Consider the following 24,104-nt stretch of genomic DNA (forward strand, 5'->3'; position numbering starts at 1 on the left):
CTCAGTTCACCTTCAGTGGCAAGTTTCTAAGAGTTGAAGAGTCAATCCGCCCTGAGATCATTGTTTGCTGTTGCACATCGCATCAATATTCCAAATGTTCCGGTACAATGAGATTGTCAAGATGCTGGGACGGTGAAAGCCAGTCACTTTCGCATAGAGTGAATTGTCATATTCCCAGTTGTTTCATGTCGACTCGATATTTGAGGTCGCTCCGGTACGATGAGATTGTTGTTACCTTGCTGGATGGAAACACTTATAGTAGTTATGTTTAGAGGAGGGTTTGTGGTTTGCAATTTTCAAGATGACAATCATAGAGAAGGATCCAATTTAAAGCGCCTCCCTCAACCTGATTGAGTACCTCTTCTCAGACTCCTTTCTTCTGCAATATCACATGTCATGTACATATACCAAGAGGATCACTTTTGTTGGTACAGTTTATTTTGGTATCCGCAAAGTCGCAGTAGTTATCTCACAATCTAGACGCCCTCCCCCATGCATGCTTTTGCCAAATAAACCAGCGCCATAAACTCCATTTCTCATTCCTTCCCACCCAAACACTCCTTTGCCCCCTAAACGCAAAGTCTGTAACTGGCATATCGCCCTGCCGTCTCTGACTTTCTAATAATCTTGACCACCTGTCCGCGTCTCAAGCCAAAATACCTCGCAACAGGATCGCCCAGCTGAATTCGCGGGAGCTGCGTGTCCTTCAATCGATATCTTTGCAGCAGGGCAGTTCTCTCCTCCTTGCTAAGCAAAACATGCTGAGGCACCAACTCATGATGCGTGATATTAACCAGCAAGTCCTGCTCAACGAAGCACTCGATTCTCGTCTCGGACGCAACGGCAGGGATGATCTTGAGTGCAGCGGGGGTGATATTGACGTTGGTGACCAGGATGCCGGTGTGGAAGTTGTGGCTGGTCAGGTACTGGGCGAAGGCGCGCATCTGCTTGATTCCTACGCTGGAGTCCGGCAGGAACTCGACCCAGATCGTGCCGATGTCTGGGCTGGCGGGGTTGGGGTCTGCAGCTGTAGGTGGGTTGGAGTATCTGACCATCATGGCATCAGAGGGACGGGCGGAGAACTTCATCTTCTTGCGACTGGGGGGTGTTAGCTTGAGGGAGGGAGACTACTATGGAGCTGAAGGGGCTTACTCGATGATATCCTCCTCCCCATCCGACGCGTAGTTGTACTTGAAGTTATCAAAGCTGATCTTGACTTCTTCGTCGGTCAGCTCGTAGCCGCGATCTTGGACCATCTCGTGGACTGTTCGCCATGCGCGCCAGAGTCTGGCTGCCTCCCTCTCGCCGGCCTCGCGTTGCTTCTTTGCCTTCTCCTCGTCTGCGGACATGTTGGTGGTGGTAGATACGACAATCGGAACTCGAAAGGGTTGGGGAGGAGGGAGGTCGAGGTCCGGAGAGTGGATGTCGAGGTGGTTGTTTCCTGGGAGGTCGAGGAAGTTGAGTCCTTCAAATATTCTCGCAAGCCCAAAAAGTTCACCATCGCGAATTGCACATTCACCGCTGCCCGCCGCCGTAGTAAATTTACAGGGGTGCACGGACGCCGTTCGAAATCTAAATCTGTTCTTGGGTTGCCGACAACGGATTTATTTCTCGTGCGCACAACCACATCACAGATATTCATTTATTTGTGAACAACCCTCCTCCCAGGGCAATTGATTCCTTCAACAACCTCTTTGCCAGTTCTCTTGGTTGGAGGTCACCTACAATCATGGCAGACGTTGCAACCCCATCTGGCGCGGCCATGTTTGACGGCGGTGCGCAAGACAAGAAGGAGAAGAAGGTGGTTGAGAAACCCGAGAAGCCCGATGAGGAGGCATACAAAGCGGCTCTCAAGAAGGCAGAGAAGGAACATTCTACGTCTATGGACAAGTTCGTAAGTACAATTCCTTGTCATTTTCGAACGTGAGCGCAAAGACTTCTGAAAGCGAGCGCAAAGATGCTCGGCAACCTGCAGTGACACATACTAATACATTTTATGCAGAATGCGATCAAGGGGCAACTTGACTCTGCGAAACTTTCGAAAGACTCTCCAGCCGGTAAGCGGAAATCGGAGCTGATCGCACAATTGAAAGAGATCCGGGAAAAGCAAGGCGCTGGTAAAGCTGGTCGCAACAAGGTCTTTGACGAGATTAAGAATGAAGACAACAAGTTGAAGGACCTGATCGCTGCTCAAAAGGTGGCCCGCAGCCGAGTTTCTTTTAAGAATGTTGAGGAAATCGACAAGGAGATTGACCGGTTGGACAAGCAGGTTAATAGCGGTATGATGAAGCTGGTCGATGAGAAAAAGGCATTGGCCGAGATCTCGAACCTACGAAAGCAACGAAAAGGCTTTGCCGGCTTTGACGAATCTCAGAAGCAGATTGATGAGAAGAAGGCCAAACTGAAGACCCTCAGAGACACTTTGGATGACCCCGAGTCGAAAGCACTCTCCGAACGATACAACAAGATCCAAGGCGAGTTGGACACCATTAAGGCAGAGCAAGACAAGGCTCATGCAAGTCTCGACTCACTTTACGACCAAAAGAAGAAGCTCCAAGCCGAGCAACAGGAGAAGTACAATGCTATCAAGAAAATCAAGGACGACTACTACCAGCAGGGCCGAGCCGTTCAGAAGTACGAATTCGAAGCCCGACAACGTGCAAGAGAGCGAAAGAAGGCGGAGCAAGAGAGTTACCAGAAGGAGAAGCGGATGGCGAGAGCTAAGGAAATGCTGGAAGCAGCCAGCGACAAGGCTTACCTGGACGAGATCCGCCGTGCTGAGTCACTCCTTCGATTCTTGGATCCCTCCTACAGCGCAGAGAAAGCACCTCTCCAAGCACCATCCCAATTCCAAGCCACAGCTCAACGTAAAGTCGATGATTCTGCCCTCAAGGGAATGAAGGTGGTCAAGAAGGAGGAAGAAGACTACTTTGCAGGTACTGGCGGAAAGAAAGGCAAGAAGAACAAGAAAGCCGCCGCCTCCACAACCGAGACCCCTGCACCAGCTGGCAAATACAGCTGCCCACCATCCGTTATGGAAGACTGTTCCGCAATGGGCATTGATCCACCCATGAGCGCATCCGACATCCCGGCTGTTCGTGAGAAGGTAATGGCGAAGCTGAAACACTGGAAGGAGGACCAGAATGCTCAAACCGAAAAGGTACACCCCCAACCCTGTCACAAACAACAAAGAACAAATATTAACAATCATTGATAGAATATTGCCAAAGCGAAACTTGAAGTCGAGCGCCTGGAAGCCGAGGAGTCTTCTTCTGTCCCAGGTACACCAACCACTTCTGCACCTAACGGACACGGTGAGACAAAGGCCACTGCCTCAGTCGACGAAGGTGGTTCTGTAGCTAACGAAGTGGAGCTTGTTAAGGCTGCCGCTTCAGACGTCGTCGCTGGCCTCAAGGGCGCTTCCTTGGAAGACAAAGACGAATAAATGATTTCACCCTCGCTCGGCCATCACCCCTTTTCCTCTCGCTTTTCGGTTATGATGGGATGGGGCTTGACGGCAGAAAAGAAAAGTTTACACATGAAAAAACTTCCTCCTTACATTTTGGCATCTTGCTTGGCTAGCTGACGGGGGAGCAACTTTCTTGTGTGTATTTTAAGTGGTCGGGTGCGGTGCTGATTTGGATGGAGCTGGCACCTCCAGAGGCAGAGAGGATAGTAGCAAGCAAGCAAGCCTGGTTTTTTCACATCACATGCATATTTGTGGCGTCGTTTTCGTTCTTCAGCAGTAGCAGATAATGCATTGCATTTCATTTCTCACCACGCCCTTCCGCCCCTGATATCGTGATCAATTGGTGCAAAACGGTCAAGATGTGAACGTATATTTTTGGGATTGATTTGAGATCTGATCTAACTCCAGTCGCTATGCTATGTCTGCTTGCTATGCCAATCATGTAAGAGGGGAGAGAGGGTGAAATGTACTCCGAAATGGACTCTGTCTGTCTGTCGTTCTGTCCTGTGGTCCGTTGCTGCGCCTGGGTACAACCCCTTCCACCACTCTTCCTTCTTGTTTTTTGTTTTCCTCAACCTCTTTTGTCTCCACTATTCTCTAAATTTCACCAATATTTCAAACCCACCACCCAACAAACTTCTACCTCCTTACATATCCCTCACAAACCCCCCTGGCGCCACATAGGCATACCCTCCTATTGGCGCAGGCGCATACATACTCCCCGGCCGGCCCCTCTCCCTAGCTCCTAAACTCGGTGGGGGCGGCGCAGTAATAACCCTCTCCCTGCTTCTCCTCCTTCTCCTCCTCTCCTCAACCTCACTAGCATCCCGCAGCCTAACCTTCCTCTCTCTCTCCCTGCCAACGGCAACCCCACCCAGCGCACTAAGTGGCGGATCCCTCACACCAGGCTCATCGTCACTCGGCAAGTTCAGATCCACCAACCCGTAAAAATATTCCAATACCTCGGGATAACGCTGCACGGAAGCTTTCCAATCTTCATCGATACCGCGTTTTAGCTCTGCGTCTGCGGCGGCGATTTCTGCGGGGTGGGGGCGCGCGTGGAAGTAGTAGGCTGCGCGTTCGGTCATACGGTGGACGGTTTGGGCGTGGTGGTCTTTGCGCCGTGTGGTGAGCATGGAGAAGTAGGAGAGGATGTAGTCTTGGGCGTGGCCGCGGACCCAGGCTCTGTGTCGTGTCTCATCAGCATTCAACTCCCTCGATCGAAAGGGGGATCTATTGGATTGGATTGGAAGGGAGGCATACCGTATGTCATTGAACACTGTCGTCATCATCCTCTGCTCCGCCTGCCGCACAGCTATATCCAGGCCCTTGGCTTCGCACTCACACTGGGCGAGGGCGGGCTGGTTGCAGATGGCACAGTCGGGGTCCATGATCTTGACCGGCTTTTTGGATCTGCTGTGCTTGATTAACATGGCTTCGGGGCGCAGATATGGCATCTGAGTATTAAGGACAAAATATTAAGAGTATGTATTAAAAATAAAATAAAATAAAATAAAGCCAAAGGGTAGAGGGGAGCGGCCTGGGTATGTGCAGTGCGGTGGGGAGAAGTGAGTATCAAAAGGAACAAAAAGAGGTTCCTAAGGAGCAGCGGCGCCTTTTGTAAAGTGGGAATGGGAGGGGAAGGAAAGGGGAACGAGGCACGGGATTGGAGAACCCATGATCGTGGGGGATGAACGGTGTAGAAGTGACCATCTCGAGGGGGGGAGGCAGAGGTGTGGGAGGGGAAGGAGGCAGATCACCCACCTCTCTAGTTTGCTGCGGATGTCTCGATCCCGCTATACATCTGCAACCGCAAGCTCGCGGTGCTCGCTCTCATCCACACACACACTATAGTAGAACAGAAAGCCACAGAGTGAAGGTCTAGAACGGGGGGGGCGGCGGTACACAAAAGGTGCAAAGGGTCAGGGAACAAGCACGAAGGCATTCAGACCGCAACTACGCAGTGGCCTGCTGAGAAATAGCTGTGTCGTTGCAGCAAGCTCTGCCATGGCCAGAGGGTGGAAAAGAGGAAAAGTGGAGCGCGAAACGGGGGCAGGCAAATGGGAGAGGAGGGTAGCGTCGCGCGGTGTCGTGGCTCGAATGCTTTGCGTCTCGTGAGTTGAACCAATGCTAGATGCGGCCTTGTGTAGCATATCATGAGATCCGGTTGGAGGTTGATGACAACCGACCAATGGCGCTCGTGATGGAGGTTTTGAGACCGGGGGTGTGCAGCTCTAGGTCATGCTAGGTGCATCTGGGTGCATGTTGGGAAGAGGTACTTAGAGGTCACATCTTCACCGCTGGATGCGGTGGCGGTGGATGAGAGGAGATGGAGATCCGACGCAACCAGCTGTTTTGCATTGGTCCCTCGATGGGACCAGGAAACCATGGTAGGGGGCCTGAGGGACCTGAATAGGGGAAATCCGAGATTCGTGAGATTTTGTGAGTGCAGTTGGGAGTGAAGGCTTGTCTCGGCGAGGTGAGACATCGGCTGGGTTGGGCTGGGACAGCACGGGCAGGAACAGCTCGGGCCGAGAGATGATCCGATGCCGTCCATATCAAAATTCCAACAGGTCTGCGAACCACAACCTTCTGCTCCCTGCACTGAAATATGCCACCAAGATGTCCCACCTTGCAAGGGACACTGGCGCCATTCCTCTACCCATTCCTTATCTCCAATGCAACCAAGTCGAGCGTCCGGCCCATTTTCAATTGCATCCGCCGTTATGAGAGCACGAGCGTCGAATCTGTCCAACAGCTCCCAGAAGAGGGTTCTCACTTAAACCCACCACCTACCGACTACTCGCGGACAATCTTCACCGATCGTGCAACAGTCACATTATATGCCGGCGCAGGAGGCCATGGCTGCATCTCTTTCCTCCGAGAAAAGTACATTGCAGCGGGACCAGCAAACGGCGGTGATGGGGGCAGCGGAGGCAATATCTACATACAAGCCGTACGTGGCGAGACGTCACTACACAAGCTTGCTCGACGCAACATACTAAAAGCTAGACGTGGCAAGAATGGGCAAGGAAAGGCTCGTGGAGGAGAACGTGGAGACGACATTGTGTTACAAGTTCCAGTCGGGACCGTCGTCCGAGAAATCGAGCGTATAAACCCAGTGGCAATCGAAGAGCAGAGACTGAAGCTTGAAGCGGGAAAAGAAGATGGCGTTGATGCGTCCGGACCCTGGAAATGGAGCCAGGACAAATGGCTGCTGTATCCTGCTACAACACCAGAAGATATTGCGACGGCGGAATTCCCTTCTTTGCCGAGGGGAAGGAAATCCGCGTTGGCCATGTCGCAGGTAAAAGCTCCTATATCTTTGGATTTGACCGTGCCAATGGAGACACCTCTCTTGCTGGCTGCCGGAGCTATTGGCGGTTTGGGGAATCCGCATTTTGTTACGAAGACTGTGCCGAGGCCGAAGTTTGCTACGAAAGGGGAACAGGGTGTGAAAATTACGTTAGAGTTGGAGTTGAAGCTTTTGGCTGATGTTGGGTTGGTGGGTCTGCCAAATGCTGGGAAGAGCACGTTGTTGAGAGCTATGAGCAAGAGTCGAGCCAGAGTTGGGAATTGGGCGTTTACAACACTGCAGCCAAATATTGGAACTGTGGTCTTGGACAATCATAAAGGTCGACCATTGTCACAGGCGAAGTATGGCGATGGAGAACCAAGGACGAACTTTACAATTGCGGATATTCCAGGTCTGGTGCAAGATGCTCATTTGGATCGTGGTCTGGGGATCAGTTTCTTGCGGCATGTTGAGAGAGCAAGAGTTCTTGCTTTTGTGATCGATTTGAATGCAGGTGATGCTGTGGAAGCTCTAAAAGGACTTTGGAAAGAAGTCGGCGAGTACGAACGGATGAAAATCGAAGAGCAGAAAGAACAGTCGGATCCAATCGTCCACTGGTCACCGTTCACTTCTGTTGAAGACGCTTTGGCGAATCGTCAAGAAACGATTGCCGTTACATCTGGGCCTACTTTTGAAACCCCTCTTGCTCCAGCAGCACCGAGCATTGCTGGCAAACCGTGGTTTGTAGTAGCAACCAAAGCGGATCTGCCTGGAACCAAGGAGAACTTTGAGGCTTTGACAGCGTACTTGGAACTTGTTAACAGTGGCGGGGAAGAGCACCCCAGTGGGCAACAGAAGCCATGGGAAGGGAAAGTGGAGGGGATTCCGATCAGTGCTATCAACGGCCATGGTGTGGAGAGAATCACGGAGTGGACGATTGGGCTGCTTGACGATTAATGTAGCCGACATGATGAGTGTATATAGTGTACAGATATGGTATGTTATATCGAATGCATCTCTAAGATGAAAATACTTCTGAAATTTCTCGCAGAAAAGACTCCCCGGCCCTTTTCCTGAAAAGGAGCTGCGGCACGTGCCCTTCCGCCAGTCCGCCAAAACACGCGATGCCGTGGTTCCGAAACTTAGATGGAAAAGCCACATAATTTCTCCGCCAACACTTCTTCCCTTCTTCCTCAATTTACAATCCTGCTTCACACCGCCCCGGAGAGACCACCGTGTTCAATCTTCGATTCCCTTGGAAGATCTAGGCTAGGCCGCCACGCGCCTTCGGTTAGTTGTAATACACCGAAATCTGGGCCGAAAACAACCCCCCCCCCCATTACTTTCTTTAACAGCCAGCACACTTAGGTTCCCTTAAAAAAATAACATCAATTAATGCGCAGTCCACAGGATTACCTTCGATAAGATTGCAAAAACTTGATTGCCACTGCTATGGAAGTTAATATAAAAAACATTGATTTTCGGCCCGGATTTCGGTGGCAGCTTCGGCCAAAAAACCTGAGATCAACCTTCAGCCTCGCTACTGCCTCGCCTTCTCACCGTCCTCGATTTACTATCTTCCAATATTACCCTCAAGATACTGCCGTCAACCTTCAATCAAGCTCAACAAATATAGGTTAGGCATCTCCCACACACATTCGTGCATCATGCCGCCCACATCGGGTCCAGTCGTCGATGCTACGCAAGGCTATGGCCACTTCTACTTCGCACCTCCTTATTTCACACGCGGCTATCGGTCTTCGTCACGTTGCAATCGTCCCATCAAGGTTCACAAAAATCCAAAAACAATCAATGAGCCGAGGTATGATTCCGCGGGATCTTGAGAAACCAGTCTGACAGCCTGGCAGCCCGTTCGAGACCTGTCTGCCGCAGTTCCCGTTCACGAAGCTGCCCGTGGAGATCCGTCACATGATCTACAATCTGCTCTTGGCTGCCTTAACTGAAGACCGCTCTGGATTGCAATTTAGAGAGGAGTTCCCTGGAGTGGCGATGGGGCAGGGCTTCCGATTCAAGGTTTTTGAGACCGACCACGACGATACCGGAGACACGGGCCAACTGTGGCAGCGTCCTTACTATGAGGTCGAGATCAAGGAAGTTCGTGTTCCGCACTTCGATGAGGAGTACTATGGCCATCCGGATCGCGGCTCTAACTGCGCACCCCCGGGCACATGCGACGACCTTGATATGAAAGAATGCCAGGCCATCCATCATCTATCTCATGTTAGCCGGCAATTTACCTCGGAACTCGGAGAATGCTTATGGGGAAATGCAATCATTAATATCCAATGCCCAGATTTCTTCTTTGATTTCTTCGAAGATCGACCTCAGATTTGGAAGCACATCAAGGGCCTTTCCCTTTTCATCTATTGGACCAACATAGATGATTCCGCCAATTTTGGGGCTCTTCTCCTCAGGATTTCGAAGTTCGTCTCAGGACACCTCGATCTTCGTGTTTTCTCTATCCGTATGGTTCCGGATTACCATGGATTGACTGATCTTTCCAGGTTCGAACGCTTGAAGAGCTGGATCACCGCCTTCCGAGGCCTCAAAATTGGAGAAAAGTTCACGGTACATATTGAAACATCCACTGCAATGTCAAACCTGGATCACAGGGTAAACGAGCTTAGCAGAAGGCTTTCGGCTTTGTGGCTACCAGACTCGCTAAGGGCGGCTAAGGTGAAGGCGTAAGGACACCATTGGGCGTCTAGTCACTCATGCTGATGTCGATGTTTGCTCTCGTTACCTCAGGATTTGGGCTTCCTGATAACTCTGGGCGAACAAAATTCGGCGAGCATTTCCCTGCCTGGCAGGAAGTAGCAGCCTTTATTCAGGGAGTCCTCGCCATCGGGGTTTGCTCGGCTCATGTGGTATATACATGCATCGAAAAGTATAGCATATGACAATAAGCAACATGCATGCATGCATTGGCTTTGCTTTTCTTCCCTTCTGTGTTTCATCAATGGACTATCTCGGCACGTACTGAATGCCTTCGATCAGCCGAACAAGGGACAGGAATGAGTCTAAGCTTTTTGATTGAACTTCAAGTGTGCATTTTCGGGCCAGGAACCCTTTGTTGCTTTTGCCTCGTTCAGTACAGCCTTCTCCGCTATCAGTATGCTTCTCCATGAATTTATTGAAGTTACCGTCCCCGTCTGAATGTCGATTCCAGTTTGAACTCACAGGTTAAGGGCTCGATGATCACGACAAACCCTCCTCTCCCGAGTAATCTCCTCAAAATCCCTCAAGTGTGACCGTTTTTAGCACTAGTGGTCTGTCAAAGCATTACTCAGACACAGGTCAGCCGTGCGTAGCTCGGAGGTTCTAGATCTCTGCCCGGCTTGCCCCTCACGAGGGAATCTTGGCCTGCAGGTCGGCAAAGCTTGTCTAGAAGTCACCTGATTTAGTGGTCGGATCCACCACTCACAAGCTGCAGGTTAGCCTTACCCGTCGACGCCAAGATTCAATCTTAAACGTTGTATAAATGGTTTCGTGAGAGGACAATTCGAGTTGCAATGTCGGTTCTGGGGAGCAGCATGTGCCGTCTAGAAGGGTTACGAGATGAGAAAGATAACATCACCCCATTGCAATATCTTGCTCGCCCAGAAGCAGCCGACTGCTGCGTCTAGATCCAGCCTCTGGGACTCTGACCCAATCAAATCTTCCGAACAAGCTGGAATGCAATATTGCGGGGTAGCGGTATATGTCGAAATCTCGGAGCTATTCAGTATGCGCGATTTTCTGAAACGGCATGTCACCCTTATCGCGAGCTGAGTGCGAGGAGGGAGGGAAGTGGTTGAAGCAGTACAACGCAATTGCGCGATTTAATTTTCTACGACTTGTGAAAACATCAGATGTCAAACTCTCACAACTACGCGAGGTCACACGATCCTCAACCCCGCGCTAGTAAACACTTAGAGGCATACCCCCCCTCGCCTTCTCAGCCTTCCGTCGTTGTCGTCGCGATTTTTCGAATCCAACAATCCGAGATTCAGCGCCTCAGGCCTTTCGGCCATTGGCCCACCACCACCAGGCCGCCATGGACCCCCAAGCCGAAAAGAAGGTGGTCGCGGCCGAGGATACTGTGGAAATGGTTCAGACTACCACCCACCTCGGTGGCGACCACAGGATTCAGTTCATCCCAACCGTGAAGCCAGAAAGGGAACCCAGGGCCGGTGCCAGAGATGATGGCTCAGCGTTTGTTCCTCCGTCGCGGCGATCTCAATCCGTGGGCTCCCTCACACAGCGACGACAATCTGGTGTTTCTCTTCCTCCCGTGATCTCTGAAAAGCAGAAGGCTCGTCGTGAGCAGGAAAAGGAAGAGGAAAAGAAGCATGTGGATATCAACGAGCATCTTATGCCTCACCTGGAAGTGGCCGAGAAGTACCACACAAGAATCAACATGGCAAAACCTGGAGATTCACTGGGCTTGACATCCGAACAAGCTGCGCAACTGCTTACTGAGTATGGTCCCAATATTTTGACCCCTCCTTCAAAGAGACATTGGATCCTCAAGTTTTGGGACTGTTTGAAATCTCTATTCAACTTGCTTTTGATTTTCGCCGGTATTCTGGAGTACATTTTGCTTGGTATCAACTTCCATGAAAACTTCCAAAATGTGAGTCTCACATCGATGTCATCGTCAGGGAACGCCAGGTACACTCACTTATACTTATCATTTCCAGACTTACCTGGGTGCCATTCTAATTGCGGTTGCCTTCATCAATGCCTTCATTGAATTTTACCAGCAACAAAAGTCTCAAGCACTTTTGGAGTCATTCCTTAACATGATTCCAGCCAAGTGCATGTGCATCCGCGATGGCAAGCTGGCTCAGATCGAAGCTGCTACTTTGGTACCAGGTGACGTTGTTTATGTCCACATGGGCGATAAGACTGCGGCCGATCTTCTGGTATTTTCTGCTTCGGACTGCAAAGTCGACAACTCCTCCTTGACTGGTGAATCCGAACCGCAGGAACGCACCAAGGACAACGATATGATGAATCCATTGGAAGCTTCCAACCTCATGTTCAATAGTACCTTGGCGATCTCTGGTGAAGCTTATGGAATCGTTATTCGCACTGGAGACAGTACAGTCCTTGGCCAAATTGCATATCTAACAGCTGGCGAAGACAAGATGATCTCTCCTTTAACACGTGAAATCGACAATTTTGTCAAGCTTATTGCAACCATCGCCATCATTACAGCTCTAGTCTTCTTCGGCGTGGCATTCCCAGTCAACAACAACAATGTAACCCTAGCAATCAATTTCGCAATCGGAATTTTTGTTGCTTGGGTGCCTGAAGGCCTCCCTGCCACAGTCACGATGCTCTTGACTATTGCTGCAAAGAGAATGGCTACTCAGAATGTCTTGGTCAAAGATTTGAAGGGCGTGGAAACTTTGGGTGCTATCACGCTCCTGGCTACCGACAAGACCGGCACTTTGACAAGGAACCAGATGACCACGACCAATATTTGGACCTGTGGCGAGCTTTACGAAGCCTCTGATCGTGCTGGTGCCGAAAAAGACATAGCCACCATAGACCATGCGGGTGTGCTCGAAATTCTGCTTATCTCTGCCCTCTGTTCTAAAGCAAAATTCGATCGGGTTGACGTTCCTATGAAGGAGCGACAGATTATGGGGGATGCCACCGAAACAGGACTTATTCGCTACGCCGCCGGACAGCTGAGAGACTACGACAACCTCGCCAACCTTTACCCGAAAGTCTTCGAACTCCCTTTCAACTCCGAAACCAAATGGCATATGAGCATCCACAAAAAGCCGCACGCCAACGGCTACCTCACCCTGTTCATCAAAGGCGCCCCGGAACGTGTCTGGAAGCTCTGCAACCGCATGCTTACCGGCACGGATGGCGAATGCGCTCCCATGTCTCTCGCCTACAAAACCGCCTACGATGAGACTTACGAGCACATGGCGTCTCGTGGCCATCGTGTGCTCGGCTTTGCTGAGATGCTTTTGCCGGGCGATAAGTATCCCGAGGACTTTGTCTTTGACAAGAAGGAGAAGAACTATCCATTGGGTGACTTCATTTTCGTTGGACTTGCAAGTTTGCAGGATCCGCCGAAACATGGAGTCAGAGAGGCGATTGGGAAGTGCAGAGCTGCTGGGATCAAGGTGATTATGGTTACTGGTGATCATCCTTTGTGAGCATATTCTCTTTCTGATTGTTCCACGGATGGTGGTACATTTGAGTTCCTTGGTCACATGATACTGACTAAATTTCCAGAACTGCTGAAGCTATTGGCCGCAAAATCAACTTGATGCTCAGCGAAACCAAGGCCATGGTAGCTAAGCGAAGAGGTAAGCCCATTGAGGAGATCCAGGAAAACGAATTCAAGGCCATTGTGGTTCATGGCGAGCAAGTTGACACTTTAACCGACACTGAATGGGACAACATCTTTTGGAAGGATGAGATTATCTTTGCTCGTACATCCCCCAAGCACAAGCTGGAAATTGTCCGCCGAGGGCAGTCAATGGGCCATATTGTCGGCGTAACTGGTGACGGTGTCAACGATTCGCCCGCTTTGAAGAAGGCTGATCTGGGTATTGCCATGAACATCTCCGGCTCCGATGTCTCCAAAGAAGCAGCTTCCATGATCCTATTGGACGACAACTTCGCAAGCACCGTGCGTGGTATCGAAGAAGGGCGTCTCATCTTCATCAACCTCAAAAAGTCGATCCAGTACACCATCACCCACATCTTTCCCGAGGTTGTCCCCAATTTACTCTACGTCATTGTGCCCATTCCACTTCCTCTCTCAGCCATCTTGATTCTAGTTATTGATCTTGGCTTCGAACTTATCGCTGCTTTGTCTTTTGCTTGGGATCCACCTGAGACTGAAGATGGCCTGATGAAAGTACCGCCGCGAAAGCCAGTCACACTAGAAACCTGCAATATCTTCCGTGCTCGCGCTCTACGCCAAAATAGATCACGTTTCGATGAAGAGGCAGGTCTCATCGTCCCTCTTGAAGATCAATCCAAAATCCAGCAATGGATCTGGGGCATTCGACAGTTTTTCACAAAGTCTTATTGGGCGGACAAGTTTGAGAATACAGGCGCTGAAGTGCTGGTCGATGGCCCCGTCCTCTCCTGGGCTTACCTCGAAATCGGTGTTATCGAATCGATTGGGTCTTTGGTGGCATTCTTCGTGGTTATGAATAAGCGTGGCATTACTCCTTACGATGCACATATCATGCAGAAGGGCAACGGACCTCCAACGAACTATTTCAATAGCGATGCGCAGACGTATAATGGTATCGATGGCCGCACCCAAGCTGATATCTTGGCTGAAGCGCAGTCGATGTGTAAGCCCTCCACCCCCCTCCGTCATCCCACCTCCAGAACCACATAACTAATTCAGTCGATAAATGACTAGACTACTGGTCCATAATGACCATGCAAATGTTCAACCTCTTCGCCTGCAAGACCCGCTTCACTCTCCCATTCGGCAAATACATGTTCGCGAACCGCGCGACCTTCTACTGCATCCTGGCCGGCGCCTCGCTCGCTGCATTCGTCATCTACACGCCTGGCGTCGAAGTCGTGTTCAAGACTTCGAGATCTTTGAGTCCCCTGTATTGGTTGATCCCGATGGCGTTTGGGTTTGTGGTTATTGCGTATGCGAGTCTGAGGTTGATCGTCAGGAGGAGAGTAAAGCCGATTAAGTGGAATCCGGATATTCAAGGATTGCAGATGTACCCTACGATTCGCACTTTTAGGAGTATGTCGAGGAGGAGTAGTAGGAGTCTTTGATGAAGAGTCATTGGGTGGACGGGGGATTTATTTTTTGTTTGCGGTGAGGGATGGCGGTTAGTTGTGGATGGAAGAAAGGGGCTTGTTACTGCTCTGAGCTTTGAGCATATGTTTGTGATATGATATAGATCTCTGGTCTTTGCTAGGCAGGATGGCACTGAATGCATTCGTTTCACTTCTCTGAGGGAGCGTTGAGCGGTTCTTAGCATTGGTACATTTCTAGATAAACGAAGGATAATGTCAGACATGGCATTGCGTTGTATTTAGCTGGTCTTATATATAACTTTTTGTAGCAAAAGTTCTCTGTTGGGATTTCAGAGGACCTTTGATGATCGGTGTATCCGAGGTTTGCCGTTCCCTCTAGCTCCTTGAAACATACTGCTGTTGAAGTCTAGTCATTAGCATGTGGTATAGAATTCGTGTGGTGACACCGCATCAGATAAAACAATCGCTTATGCCACTTACTCAAGACAACACACGGTGCGGGCTCCGTGATAGCGCTGCCACTCACACTTCACCGTTTCAGCTGGACCCCTCTTTCATTCTCAACCCCCAAAATCTTTACTGGGTTGACTCGAAGACTGTATCTAGAAGCCTGGAGAAACATTTAATTTCGCTTCTATGGGGCAAGCATTCCAAAATTTAACTCGATTTGGGCCGCAGCCTCGACATTAAGGGCGAGATTCAAGGCTGCACTCCCAATACTGAAGCCGAAGGAATTGGGGACAGGCGTTATCCCGTCAAGTGTACTATGAAAGCTGTGGACCTCAACAACAATCCTGATTCTGAAGCGCTTTCATATACGTAGGGAGACGGTCTAATATTCTACAGTTGCCAGAAAGCTGTAGTGCTACAGAATGAGTGGTACAAACCCATATACGAAGTTTTTATCGACGGCCATCCAGTGTCAGAGTCACTGCGAATCTCTTCGCAACCATGCCCTCTTGGCGGTTCTATATCGAGTCCATCCTCGACACAACTCACGATCCGGAGCGACTCGCCCAGCCGAAGGAGATGAACTATCAGCGAAAGAGCTATCTATGGATCGATTCGTTGCGTATCAACCTAAGTGATCTTCAAGAGCACGCTTCCCAAGTCACCCTCATGGGCCGGATTTAGAGGACTGTCGCCGCCTGGCTCGACGGGGAGGATGAAGCGTCATTCCAAATTATGGCCACGCTCGGTACCCTCTTGAAAATCCGGCCAGACCTCACTGGAAGATTAAAAACGATGAGCGTGTTCCACTCTCGAGACTCGGGCTTACTAATTCATGAACATTCGACCGATTAACGTCCTCCAGTGGATGAACTTGTTTGCTTTCCTCAGCCGGTCCTGATTCAAACGAGCTCAGGTGGCGCAAGAGATGCGATTGCCAGGATTGTCATAATATGAGTTGACGTAAAGGGTTTCAATATCGACACGATGATGGCGACGATGATCTTTCTGAGGCAAGCGAACGGAGCGACGGGCTGGGATATTTTGGTATCATGAATCAATTTTCCATTTCTTGACTGCCACATGGAGTTAGTAAGCTTGCCGCTCTTGCTCAGACGCTAATCACCCTCGGTTCACCCTGTGCTCAGTCGACTCGCCTGAGCGCCTTGAGCACCCGCCCTGAGCAGCTCACCTGAGCAGGCCTGATTATCCTGAGCAAAATCGTCACATGTTTTGACTTCTCGCTTTTTAACCAATTACATCTGATTTGACCTCTGTTCTCTCATATCACTTTTGTTAAGTTTTGACAATAATACTCAAAGAGCCCAAACAAGCCCAAGGAACCCAAAGTGGACACTTTCCAAAAATGTACTTATAGCTTTGCTATATTATAAGTTAGATTGACATGAATACCCCCGAGGAGAATACTTCTCTTTCTTCTATAAATTCCTTCCTGTTCTATACTTGTCTTGATCTAAGTCCCCCACCCCCCATTCCGGCCACCTCGCCTAACTCCAAACCCCCCCCGTTCAACACTTAATAACTCTACAACGCTTGTATTCCTATACAATTAGCTATAGATATAGTATTAGAGTCTTCGTGTTCAATATCGTGATCCCCAGCCATTATTTGAGCCTCTTTGATAGCCTTAACGTCCACAAATCTGGAATTTGGGCTAGTCTGGACCTCCCTCCGTTTCCGTAGCTGAAATTGCTCTAACTCAGTAAGGATATTCCTACTCGGGAGGCGGCTTGCTACTATTACAGATTTATACTATAGTTTTTCATTAATATCCCAGACGAGTTCCGCGTTTTATTTTTTTCTTTTATGAGAGGTCATCCTCCCCAAGGGCGATTACTACCTCACGTAATCTCCTCGCCGGTATTGTCTTCTCTCTTTCTCCTTGGAGCCTAATTAGATGCCCGTACGAAGCATATCTACATACGATGCCTTCTTTATTACACGGGTTGCTGCGAGCTCTCGTATAACAGTAGCTAGCCCTTTCATCTGGGCTTGCAGTCTGCGCCACCTCAATATCCTCCCTTCCCCTCCCCCATTTTAAAGCCACCCCTTTTACCTTATCCCACACGTCTCTAACTCGTACGGGCCAATTATCTCGTACGAAGGTCTGAATTATCTGGATTATACTAGTTATGTCCCTGCTTGCCGCAATAGCGCAATAGCGTCCAGATGCGTCACGCATTCCATGTAGACTCCTTTGTTATCGATGGAGATGCTGTAATTAAAGGTTGTTGAGTAATGATCTAGAAGCAGGCAGGAAAATAAAGAAGAGAGGCCGTTATTCAAGTAAATGATAGGAACCAATCTGTTAAATTACTTTAAGGAAATTAATCAGGCGGTGAAGACCCGACAGAAAAGAGTATAAAGTCGTAATTGAGGAGATTATATCCAAATGACCCCCGAACTTTTTTGGTGATCTGGCAAATGATGGCGAACCAGGTGCTACAGCCGCCAATATCTTGAAATGAGGAAAATGAACGTTTATGAAGTTTTAGACATCTTGTCACATATGCCTTTGATGTCAGCGTACTCATCCCATTCGCTAGTCGGCCAGGTTTGGCCGTTTTCGTGGCTTCCATCCCCACTCATGTCCGAGCTCATAGGCCCGCTGCTAGCGCTTTTCTTGCTCACCCTCACATTGTCACTCACTGTTCCGCTTCTGCTTAAAGTAGAATTGGAGACTGTTCTTCCTTGTGATGGGACAATCGATCTTACTGGCAATGTGAGCTGCGCTTGGAGAGACAGGTCGGCGGGCAAGATAGCGCAGCGGAGCCCGGGCAAGTTGGACTGCAAGTAATTTTCAACAGGAAGAACTGAAAGCCCATTATCTGAGACACTGATCTGATTCTTCATGTAGTCCAATTTCGTCTCAATCGTTTTCACCGTCGAGCCTGGTCTGTCATTCTCGGACGGCAAATGTAGACGAAGGTTGTTGAAGGTGATCGTCAAAAATGCGGCGTGTTGATGAGTATATGAGCCTGATTCTATGGTAGACTCACAAGTCAGAAGTAATTGTTCTGCACTTGAGCTCCAATTCTCTTCTCCACTAAGAAGAAGTCCATATATCTGGTGGGCTTTTGCCTTTTCGCTAGCGTGACGACCGTTCAAGTAGAACGAGGAAGGCTGCAGTAGGTGTTGGTACAAGTACTTTGCCGGATAGACGAAGTTAAGAACAGTGCAGCTGTGTGCAAGGTGAAGTCCGTGGATGAAAAGTTCAGGACAAGCTCGGTGGATATCTTCATCAGACCTCAAGGCTTTTAGTGTTAACATCATTTCCTTTAGGGTTCTTGTTAATGAATCCCAATCTTGCTCACTCAGCCAAATCAATTCTGCGAATAGATAGTATATTCGTCCGAAGAATCGGTCATTTTCTTGGAGAGAGTAGTTGGTACAGTCGAGGATAAAGTGGGTCAAAGCAATGAACAACCACTTTGTTGATTTTTCCAGGCGGCCAGTCCTAGCGAAGATTGTTCCAAGTAGGGCTGCGACGCTCTCCTGGGAGTCTATGGCAATGAGGCCGCGGCAATGGTCCTCTGCCTCGTCGTATTTGCCAATCTCAATAAGTGCTTCAGCCAATTCAAAGCGTACTGTCAATGCTTGAGGGGTGTATTCTCGATTTTGGCGTAGATATCGTGTGAATTTGCCGGCAAGAGTAGACGGATCTTTATTCTCTTGCTCGACGACGATTATGGATCGAGACTCCAAGAAAGGTTGAGGCACGTTGTTGGGAAGGTCTGGCCATACATCGTATTCTTCGGAAGGCAATCCAAACTCTCCGAATTCTTCGGATAGATTGTGGTCGTTAACTACAGTATCATCGTGGTAGTTGAGTTGGTGAGACAATTCGAAGTGTGACCACGGCTGATGTTCATCCAAAAGCCACCTATCAATACCTCCTATCAATGAGAACCGGGGCTCATCCGGCAAGTAGATCCTGTAAGTTTCACCTGGCTCTATCTCCCATTGATGAGAACAAACAGAGCAAGCGTGGCCGAGGGAAGAGCTCAGTACTTGGGTGGAAGTTGATAGGCACACGGTGAGTTTCCCATAAGATTCCTGAGATTTTTAGCGGGATGTAAAAGAATAGAGGGCAATTAATTACCTTTTCAGAAGAGTCACCTTCATTCTCGGGACTTGGCGTGTGATATCGAATGTTACTCGGAAGTGCTACGAAGTTCATTAGGTTGAGATCAGAACAGGTTATCTAACAACTCACCAGGAGCTAAGGGAGGAGCAATGCCTCGACAATGTTTTTTCTTGAAGTTCTCAATTCTCTTTTGAGTGATGGGTGTGTCTTCAAAAGAGAAGACAGTTTTCTTCCTTTTTTGTGCACGCTGCGCTTCTACCGCGACAATGGCGTGCATAGTGGAGGCTGGAAAGTGCTTAAAGAAATTCCATTCTTTGACCTTTTCTTTCCATCTCGAAATGCTAGATTTCGTGAGATCTCTATTTCATTTTACTCTTGGTATGTGCAATTTAAAGCTTACCATGCCTGAAATCCGTGAATTGCCTGCAGCTGTGCCTGAACCAACCTAAGTGGGTTCTTTTCTACCACGTACAAGCGATGGACCTCCCATTTGATCCTTTGCCAATCTTCGGGTCCAATGTCTCGGGCTGTAAAATGGGAATCGTCATTAGCCATGATGGAAATGAGATGGCAAGGTGTGTAGAGCGAGGCAATGGAAACGGGGCAGAAATAGAATGCTGAGCGCAAGGCGAAGGTTTGAAGAGAAGAGGAGGAAGATATCGACAAAAAGTCAACCCTGAACGGCTTGATGAGTAAGTCGACTGACCAATTGCACCAAATTTCCTACTCGCTAAACCTCGAGAACGCCACAGCCTATGCCGCGAACCAGTGGTCGAGGGTGTGCCAAAGGTTATGCATGATATGGGTTCGGACCTGACCACTCACCACACTCATGCCAAAGTTTACGCCAAAAGCGAGACGAATCAAATAGGTCAGACAGTAATCCCTACATGGGTCCCGTCGGTTGATGCACCGGATCTAATAGAGTACATCGCGAAGCTGTTGTGGAACCCGAGGTCCTAAAGTCTAGCGAATAGCCGTCACCCATCAGCGAAAACCACCACCCGCCACCGAAAATCGACCCCTTTAATAAAATCAACGCTTATTAGCGGAAAACGACGCCAGTTATTGAAAATCATTACCCATCAATGAAAGCGAGGTCTACCAGAGGGTGCTAATTATAAGTACGAGGATTGAAAATCGTTTCTAGATTTTAGGGTAGCTTTTGCTAATCCCTAGTCAGGGGTATGATTGTTATGGCTACATTTTCGTGAGGCCGGAATCCCCCCTTTTGGCCATTTAAGCGAGAAACCCTACCACTTTAAGAAGCGAATTTTGCCCGTGCACTACTTAAAGTATATGTTTATCCTATGTATTTCTATATAATAGATCAAATAATTAAATAATTAATTCTTTAAAGCCTTAGACTCATAATTATAACTCTTCTTTTAAAAATTTAATATTATATGGTTTTTGTGACGGCAGGAACAGAGCAATGGAACGAGGCTCAAAGATCAATGATTTCCTATGTCTTGAGAATTTAAAGCTAAGGAGGAAGGAGTGAGGTGTGGCAGTGGATAAGTAGGTATGGCCAAGACTACTGAAACGCTGAGCTTTGGAAGCGAGCTTGGTTTGAACCATAGCTTGGAACCTTAGCTGAAACCAACCCCTTTGGCTGAAACCAACCATGTGACACCAGCCGTCACAGTTTTGTTATATTATTAATTATAACTTTATATATATAAGTGAAATTTTGCTAAGTTATTTTATATAGGCTTAAAAGTAGCAAAAAGCGATTTTAGTAAAGTGCGGGGTTAGTAACTTGTAGCTTTTGGTAGAGAAGTTAATGCCTGACTAAACTATAGCCATAATAATCGTACCTAGCTAAATGACAGCCGTACGGAGAGACTAATAATAGGGGTCACATTTGTATATAAGTACAGCCTATTTACTATACTAGAAACAGGAGTGCGATTAATCATTCTTGCAGGCCAACCTCCCTCTCTTCCATTCTCAAGACTGACACAAAACAGGCCTAGAACAGGTTCCCAATCAAGAGTATTATTGTAATAAGTGATTGTTACAAGGGTTAAGCGTTGTGGATAATTGCTTATTACGCTATTGACTCGCTTTCACTTTTGCGTTTCTGTAGCGCCAGGCGGCTTCGGTTTGTAAGCGCACCCGCTGCTCTCCCATTTAATTCCTTTGTCACAGAGTCGCTATCTAAGGAACACTGCTATCTGTCACAACTTGTTTCCAGCCTTCCACCAACATAGGCCTTGCACAACACTGTGCATTAATAATTAAGATAAAGCTAAGAAATGAATTTTGGATAGGCTAGTAGACATCTCGGATCCTCTATCATTAGCACCTGCTGACAGGAAACACCAGTGGTACTAGTTCACCCACCCATGGACGACGCTTGCTTTATTAATGAATGAAAAGACAAGAAGTCAAAGGTGAAATTCTGCTTGGAACCTTTCCTCGAAGCATATAAAGATTCCATGGAGCCTTTGTCCTCCTCTGGACGTCTGGACACTCCTGTGATCCAACGAGCAGGCGGCATGTCGGACGACCCTGAGCAGTATTGGGAGCGTAGCATTCCGGTCGGCTTCAACCCGACAATCCTAGCATACAATCGCTCGCCTACTATCCACTCCGGATTGTTGCTGCCATGTGGGTCAAGTACGTGGCTGTGACGCTCGAATACACGGTGGGGCATGAGCACAAAGACAATGGCGACCCGGTGCTCGAAAAGTTCGATATCAGGTTGCAAGAGCTTCAGAGCTGGAGACGACGCAGCATGATCTCTCGGCAGAAAGTACAATCGGTCCTCAGTCTGCTGAAGGAATGGATGGCAAAGTATCCAACCGATGCAGTCCTTTTGCAACCCTTAATAACGGATTACGAGTATATCAATGCCAATATTGAAGAATATGGTCGTATGCTAGAGCGTTCCGTATCCGTGGTTATATCTGTTGTTCAGATATTCGAAGTTCGATGGGCATTCACCGAAACAACTAACATCACACGTCTGACAATTCTAGCACTCATTTTCTTCCCACTGAGCTATATCTCTAGCTTGTTCAGTATGAACCCGAGCAACGCGCCAGGGAGTTCTCATTTTTTTTCGTGTACTTTGCAGTCGCAATACTAGTCACCTTGTTAGTATCATGATCGCACTATCTTCGACGCCAAAGGCATAGAACATATTTACCTGGTTCAAAGCACCTCGCAAAAAGCACCTCGATGGCTCAGCTCTTGTCTAGGAGGCTCTGGCAACGCCTCACCTAGATGCCACTGTTACTAGTGATACGCAAATACTGCCATGGTCGGGAATCGGGTTGCTATTCAACTCCTCCGGCGCGGAGTTTGCTTGCATGAAATTGCAACTTGATTGATTAAGTTTTCCTCCTCTGTACTGTAGCATTTTGTTGGAGCCAACGTTCTACAGCAAACCGAGACTGTTGACTTCAACGTGAAAGGGCTCTAGCACTGCTTCATTCGCGAAGTCTCCTCTCTTACGCAACTGCGGGGAAACGGAAACGGAAATGGTTCAATGATAGACCAATCGAAACCTTCGCTTGTCGTGGCCATGCACTAAATTTTGTAAAAGCGGTGTTCTTCTGCGATTGGTGTGTTTGAAGCTGGCATTGGTGTTGTATGAATTTGGTAAGTGTGAGCTTTCTGTACAGCGGTAGGGGATGGAAAAGATCTCAATGTTTGAGTGGGTCGAATTCATTCAGCCAAAATGCAGACAGCGATTGAAATAAATTAACACGCGCTCTTTGATAAGAGGGATCCAAAATCTGCTCCGGCAGGAACCTGAAAGGGAGCAGAAACGGATTCCCGGGCAAAAGTCGGTAAGGAAACTGTAGCCGGGCACGCAGGAGGCCGAAATGGGTCCCACATCATGGTGCGCAGGCTGGCTCAGGCTCTGCTCGGGCCTGCTCAGGGCTTGCTCAGGCTCGGCTCCGGCATGCTCACCTTCGGCTCAGGTTAAAGCAGCAGTTGCTCACGTCTGCAGATTAGTACGGAACTAGCGAAAGGGAAAATTAAACCTGAGTCTCCGGGTAGTGCTTGCATCCAATCTACTCAAAAAGAACAGATGAACCGATCAACACCGGGCTACAAAAACCCGCTTGTCCTCTACAATAACCAGCCGGTAACATCATTGGATCCTTGACTTTTCGGAATGACCCAAAATGTGAGAGCAGGTTTGAGGTTGAATTCGATATAGTCAAATGTAAACCGGAGCTACTCCACTTCCTCTGCGCTCAATCCTGTCTCAATTTCAAGCGACCGAGGCATCAGATTCGAGAGACAAAGTGTCCGCCTTTTAAGTATTTCCAAGGAATTTCCGAATTTGTCCCCTCCATTTCTCAACGACGACAAATACGATTGTACCAACTACGAGAGCACATGTAGGGGGGTATATTTGGACACGGCGAAATTCATCATTAAATGTTCCGAGAATCTGGACGTCCTCTCGCATGTGCAAGATCTAAGCTTGCGGGGGCAGCAAGATTTACCTTCATGGGTCCCTGAATTCAGTGTGCTGAACTATCCGCAGCCAATCAAAGGATGGTTTTCGCTGCCCTGGAACGCATCCGATGGCTTTGGACTCTTCCATGTATTATTTGCGCCAGACGTCAACCATGAAGTACGAGGTTCATGCATTGGTAAAGTCAAAGAAATTGCTGAGTATGACCCAGAAAGCGAGAACATGATTAGAGAGATGTCGAAGTTTATGGGGCTTCTTCCTGCGGCCTCTGATATACCAGGCCCACCTACACCCAAAAGCTCAAACACTTCATTGAGACTGCTGATGATATGTATGGATCTGATCGAAACGCTCATCTTCACCGTATAACTGCCCTCTCACCCAAAGGCACACCAGCGAGGATCTTATGACAAAGCCTGGTGGAAGTTTTTAGGCAGACTATGTTAAGGGACAGTTTCTGAGGCCAACATCCGGCACCAGTTTTCTGCAGGGAAACGATGCAGTTTATGTGGCAGAAGGATATCAACGCCTTGCAAGAGGACATTGTGAAAGGTGTACTTAA

General features: G+C 48.6%; 9 protein-coding genes across 9 annotated transcripts; 6 read left to right on the forward strand and 3 right to left on the reverse strand.

Annotated features, from left to right (window-relative positions):
• Nucleotides 1-289: 289 nt before the first annotated feature.
• K444DRAFT_576266 (RPB5 subunit of DNA-directed RNA polymerase) lies at nt 290-1,455 on the reverse strand. Its single transcript, XM_024877514.1, has 2 exons — nt 1,153-1,455; nt 290-1,098 (listed from the first exon to the last, which is right to left on the reverse strand). Exons 1-2 carry the CDS (start codon nt 1,347-1,349, stop codon nt 570-572), a joined length of 726 nt encoding a protein of 241 aa, XP_024727529.1. The 5' UTR covers nt 1,350-1,455; the 3' UTR covers nt 290-569.
• Nucleotides 1,456-1,729: 274 nt separating this feature from the next.
• K444DRAFT_546628 (uncharacterized protein) lies at nt 1,730-3,445 on the forward strand (the record flags this gene model as incomplete). The annotated part of the gene is made up of 3 exons (XM_024876242.1): nt 1,730-1,894; nt 2,003-3,160; nt 3,218-3,445. The coding sequence occupies 3 exons, from the start codon at nt 1,730-1,732 to the stop codon at nt 3,443-3,445; spliced, it is 1,551 nt and encodes a 516-aa protein (XP_024727530.1).
• Nucleotides 3,446-4,338: 893 nt separating this feature from the next.
• K444DRAFT_494897 (uncharacterized protein) lies at nt 4,339-4,902 on the reverse strand (the record flags this gene model as incomplete). The annotated part of the gene is made up of 2 exons (XM_024873267.1): nt 4,339-4,654; nt 4,733-4,902. Coding segments are annotated over 2 exons (486 nt in total), but the record flags the coding sequence as incomplete, so codon positions are not given.
• A 1,178-nt stretch (nt 4,903-6,080) lies between these two features.
• On the forward strand, nt 6,081-7,721 carry K444DRAFT_546890 (GTP-binding protein Obg/CgtA; the record flags this gene model as incomplete). The annotated part of the gene is made up of 1 exon (XM_024876265.1): nt 6,081-7,721. The coding sequence occupies one exon, from the start codon at nt 6,081-6,083 to the stop codon at nt 7,719-7,721; it is 1,641 nt and encodes a 546-aa protein (XP_024727532.1).
• Nucleotides 7,722-8,044: 323 nt separating this feature from the next.
• K444DRAFT_273746 (uncharacterized protein) lies at nt 8,045-9,587 on the forward strand. The gene is made up of 4 exons (XM_024871488.1): nt 8,045-8,054; nt 8,175-8,586; nt 8,633-8,798; nt 8,850-9,587. Exons 2-4 carry the CDS (start codon nt 8,432-8,434, stop codon nt 9,471-9,473), a joined length of 945 nt encoding a protein of 314 aa, XP_024727533.1. The 5' UTR covers nt 8,045-8,054; nt 8,175-8,431; the 3' UTR covers nt 9,474-9,587.
• Nucleotides 9,588-10,190, forward strand: K444DRAFT_273747 (uncharacterized protein). Its single transcript, XM_024871489.1, has 2 exons — nt 9,588-9,897; nt 9,955-10,190. Exons 1-2 carry the CDS (start codon nt 9,701-9,703, stop codon nt 10,034-10,036), a joined length of 279 nt encoding a protein of 92 aa, XP_024727534.1. The 5' UTR covers nt 9,588-9,700; the 3' UTR covers nt 10,037-10,190.
• A 682-nt stretch (nt 10,191-10,872) lies between these two features.
• On the forward strand, nt 10,873-14,555 carry K444DRAFT_547164 (P-type cation exchange, alpha subunit of ATPase; the record flags this gene model as incomplete). Its single annotated transcript, XM_024876285.1, has 4 exons — nt 10,873-11,400; nt 11,468-12,945; nt 13,029-14,107; nt 14,179-14,555. 4 exons carry the CDS (start codon nt 10,873-10,875, stop codon nt 14,553-14,555), a joined length of 3,462 nt encoding a protein of 1,153 aa, XP_024727535.1.
• A 2,937-nt stretch (nt 14,556-17,492) lies between these two features.
• K444DRAFT_670310 (uncharacterized protein) lies at nt 17,493-19,653 on the reverse strand (the record flags this gene model as incomplete). Its single annotated transcript, XM_024887609.1, has 4 exons — nt 17,493-18,872; nt 19,114-19,178; nt 19,228-19,439; nt 19,499-19,653. The coding sequence occupies 4 exons, from the start codon at nt 19,651-19,653 to the stop codon at nt 17,493-17,495; spliced, it is 1,812 nt and encodes a 603-aa protein (XP_024727536.1).
• Nucleotides 19,654-21,712: 2,059 nt separating this feature from the next.
• Nucleotides 21,713-22,195, forward strand: K444DRAFT_637983 (uncharacterized protein; the record flags this gene model as incomplete). The annotated part of the gene is made up of 1 exon (XM_024884195.1): nt 21,713-22,195. The coding sequence occupies one exon, from the start codon at nt 21,713-21,715 to the stop codon at nt 22,193-22,195; it is 483 nt and encodes a 160-aa protein (XP_024727537.1).
• Nucleotides 22,196-24,104: the final 1,909 nt, after the last annotated feature.

The sequence above is a fragment of the Hyaloscypha bicolor genome (assembly GCF_002865645.1).
Source record: "Hyaloscypha bicolor E unplaced genomic scaffold K444scaffold_183, whole genome shotgun sequence".
Classification (NCBI taxonomy): domain Eukaryota; kingdom Fungi; phylum Ascomycota; class Leotiomycetes; order Helotiales; family Hyaloscyphaceae; genus Hyaloscypha; species Hyaloscypha bicolor.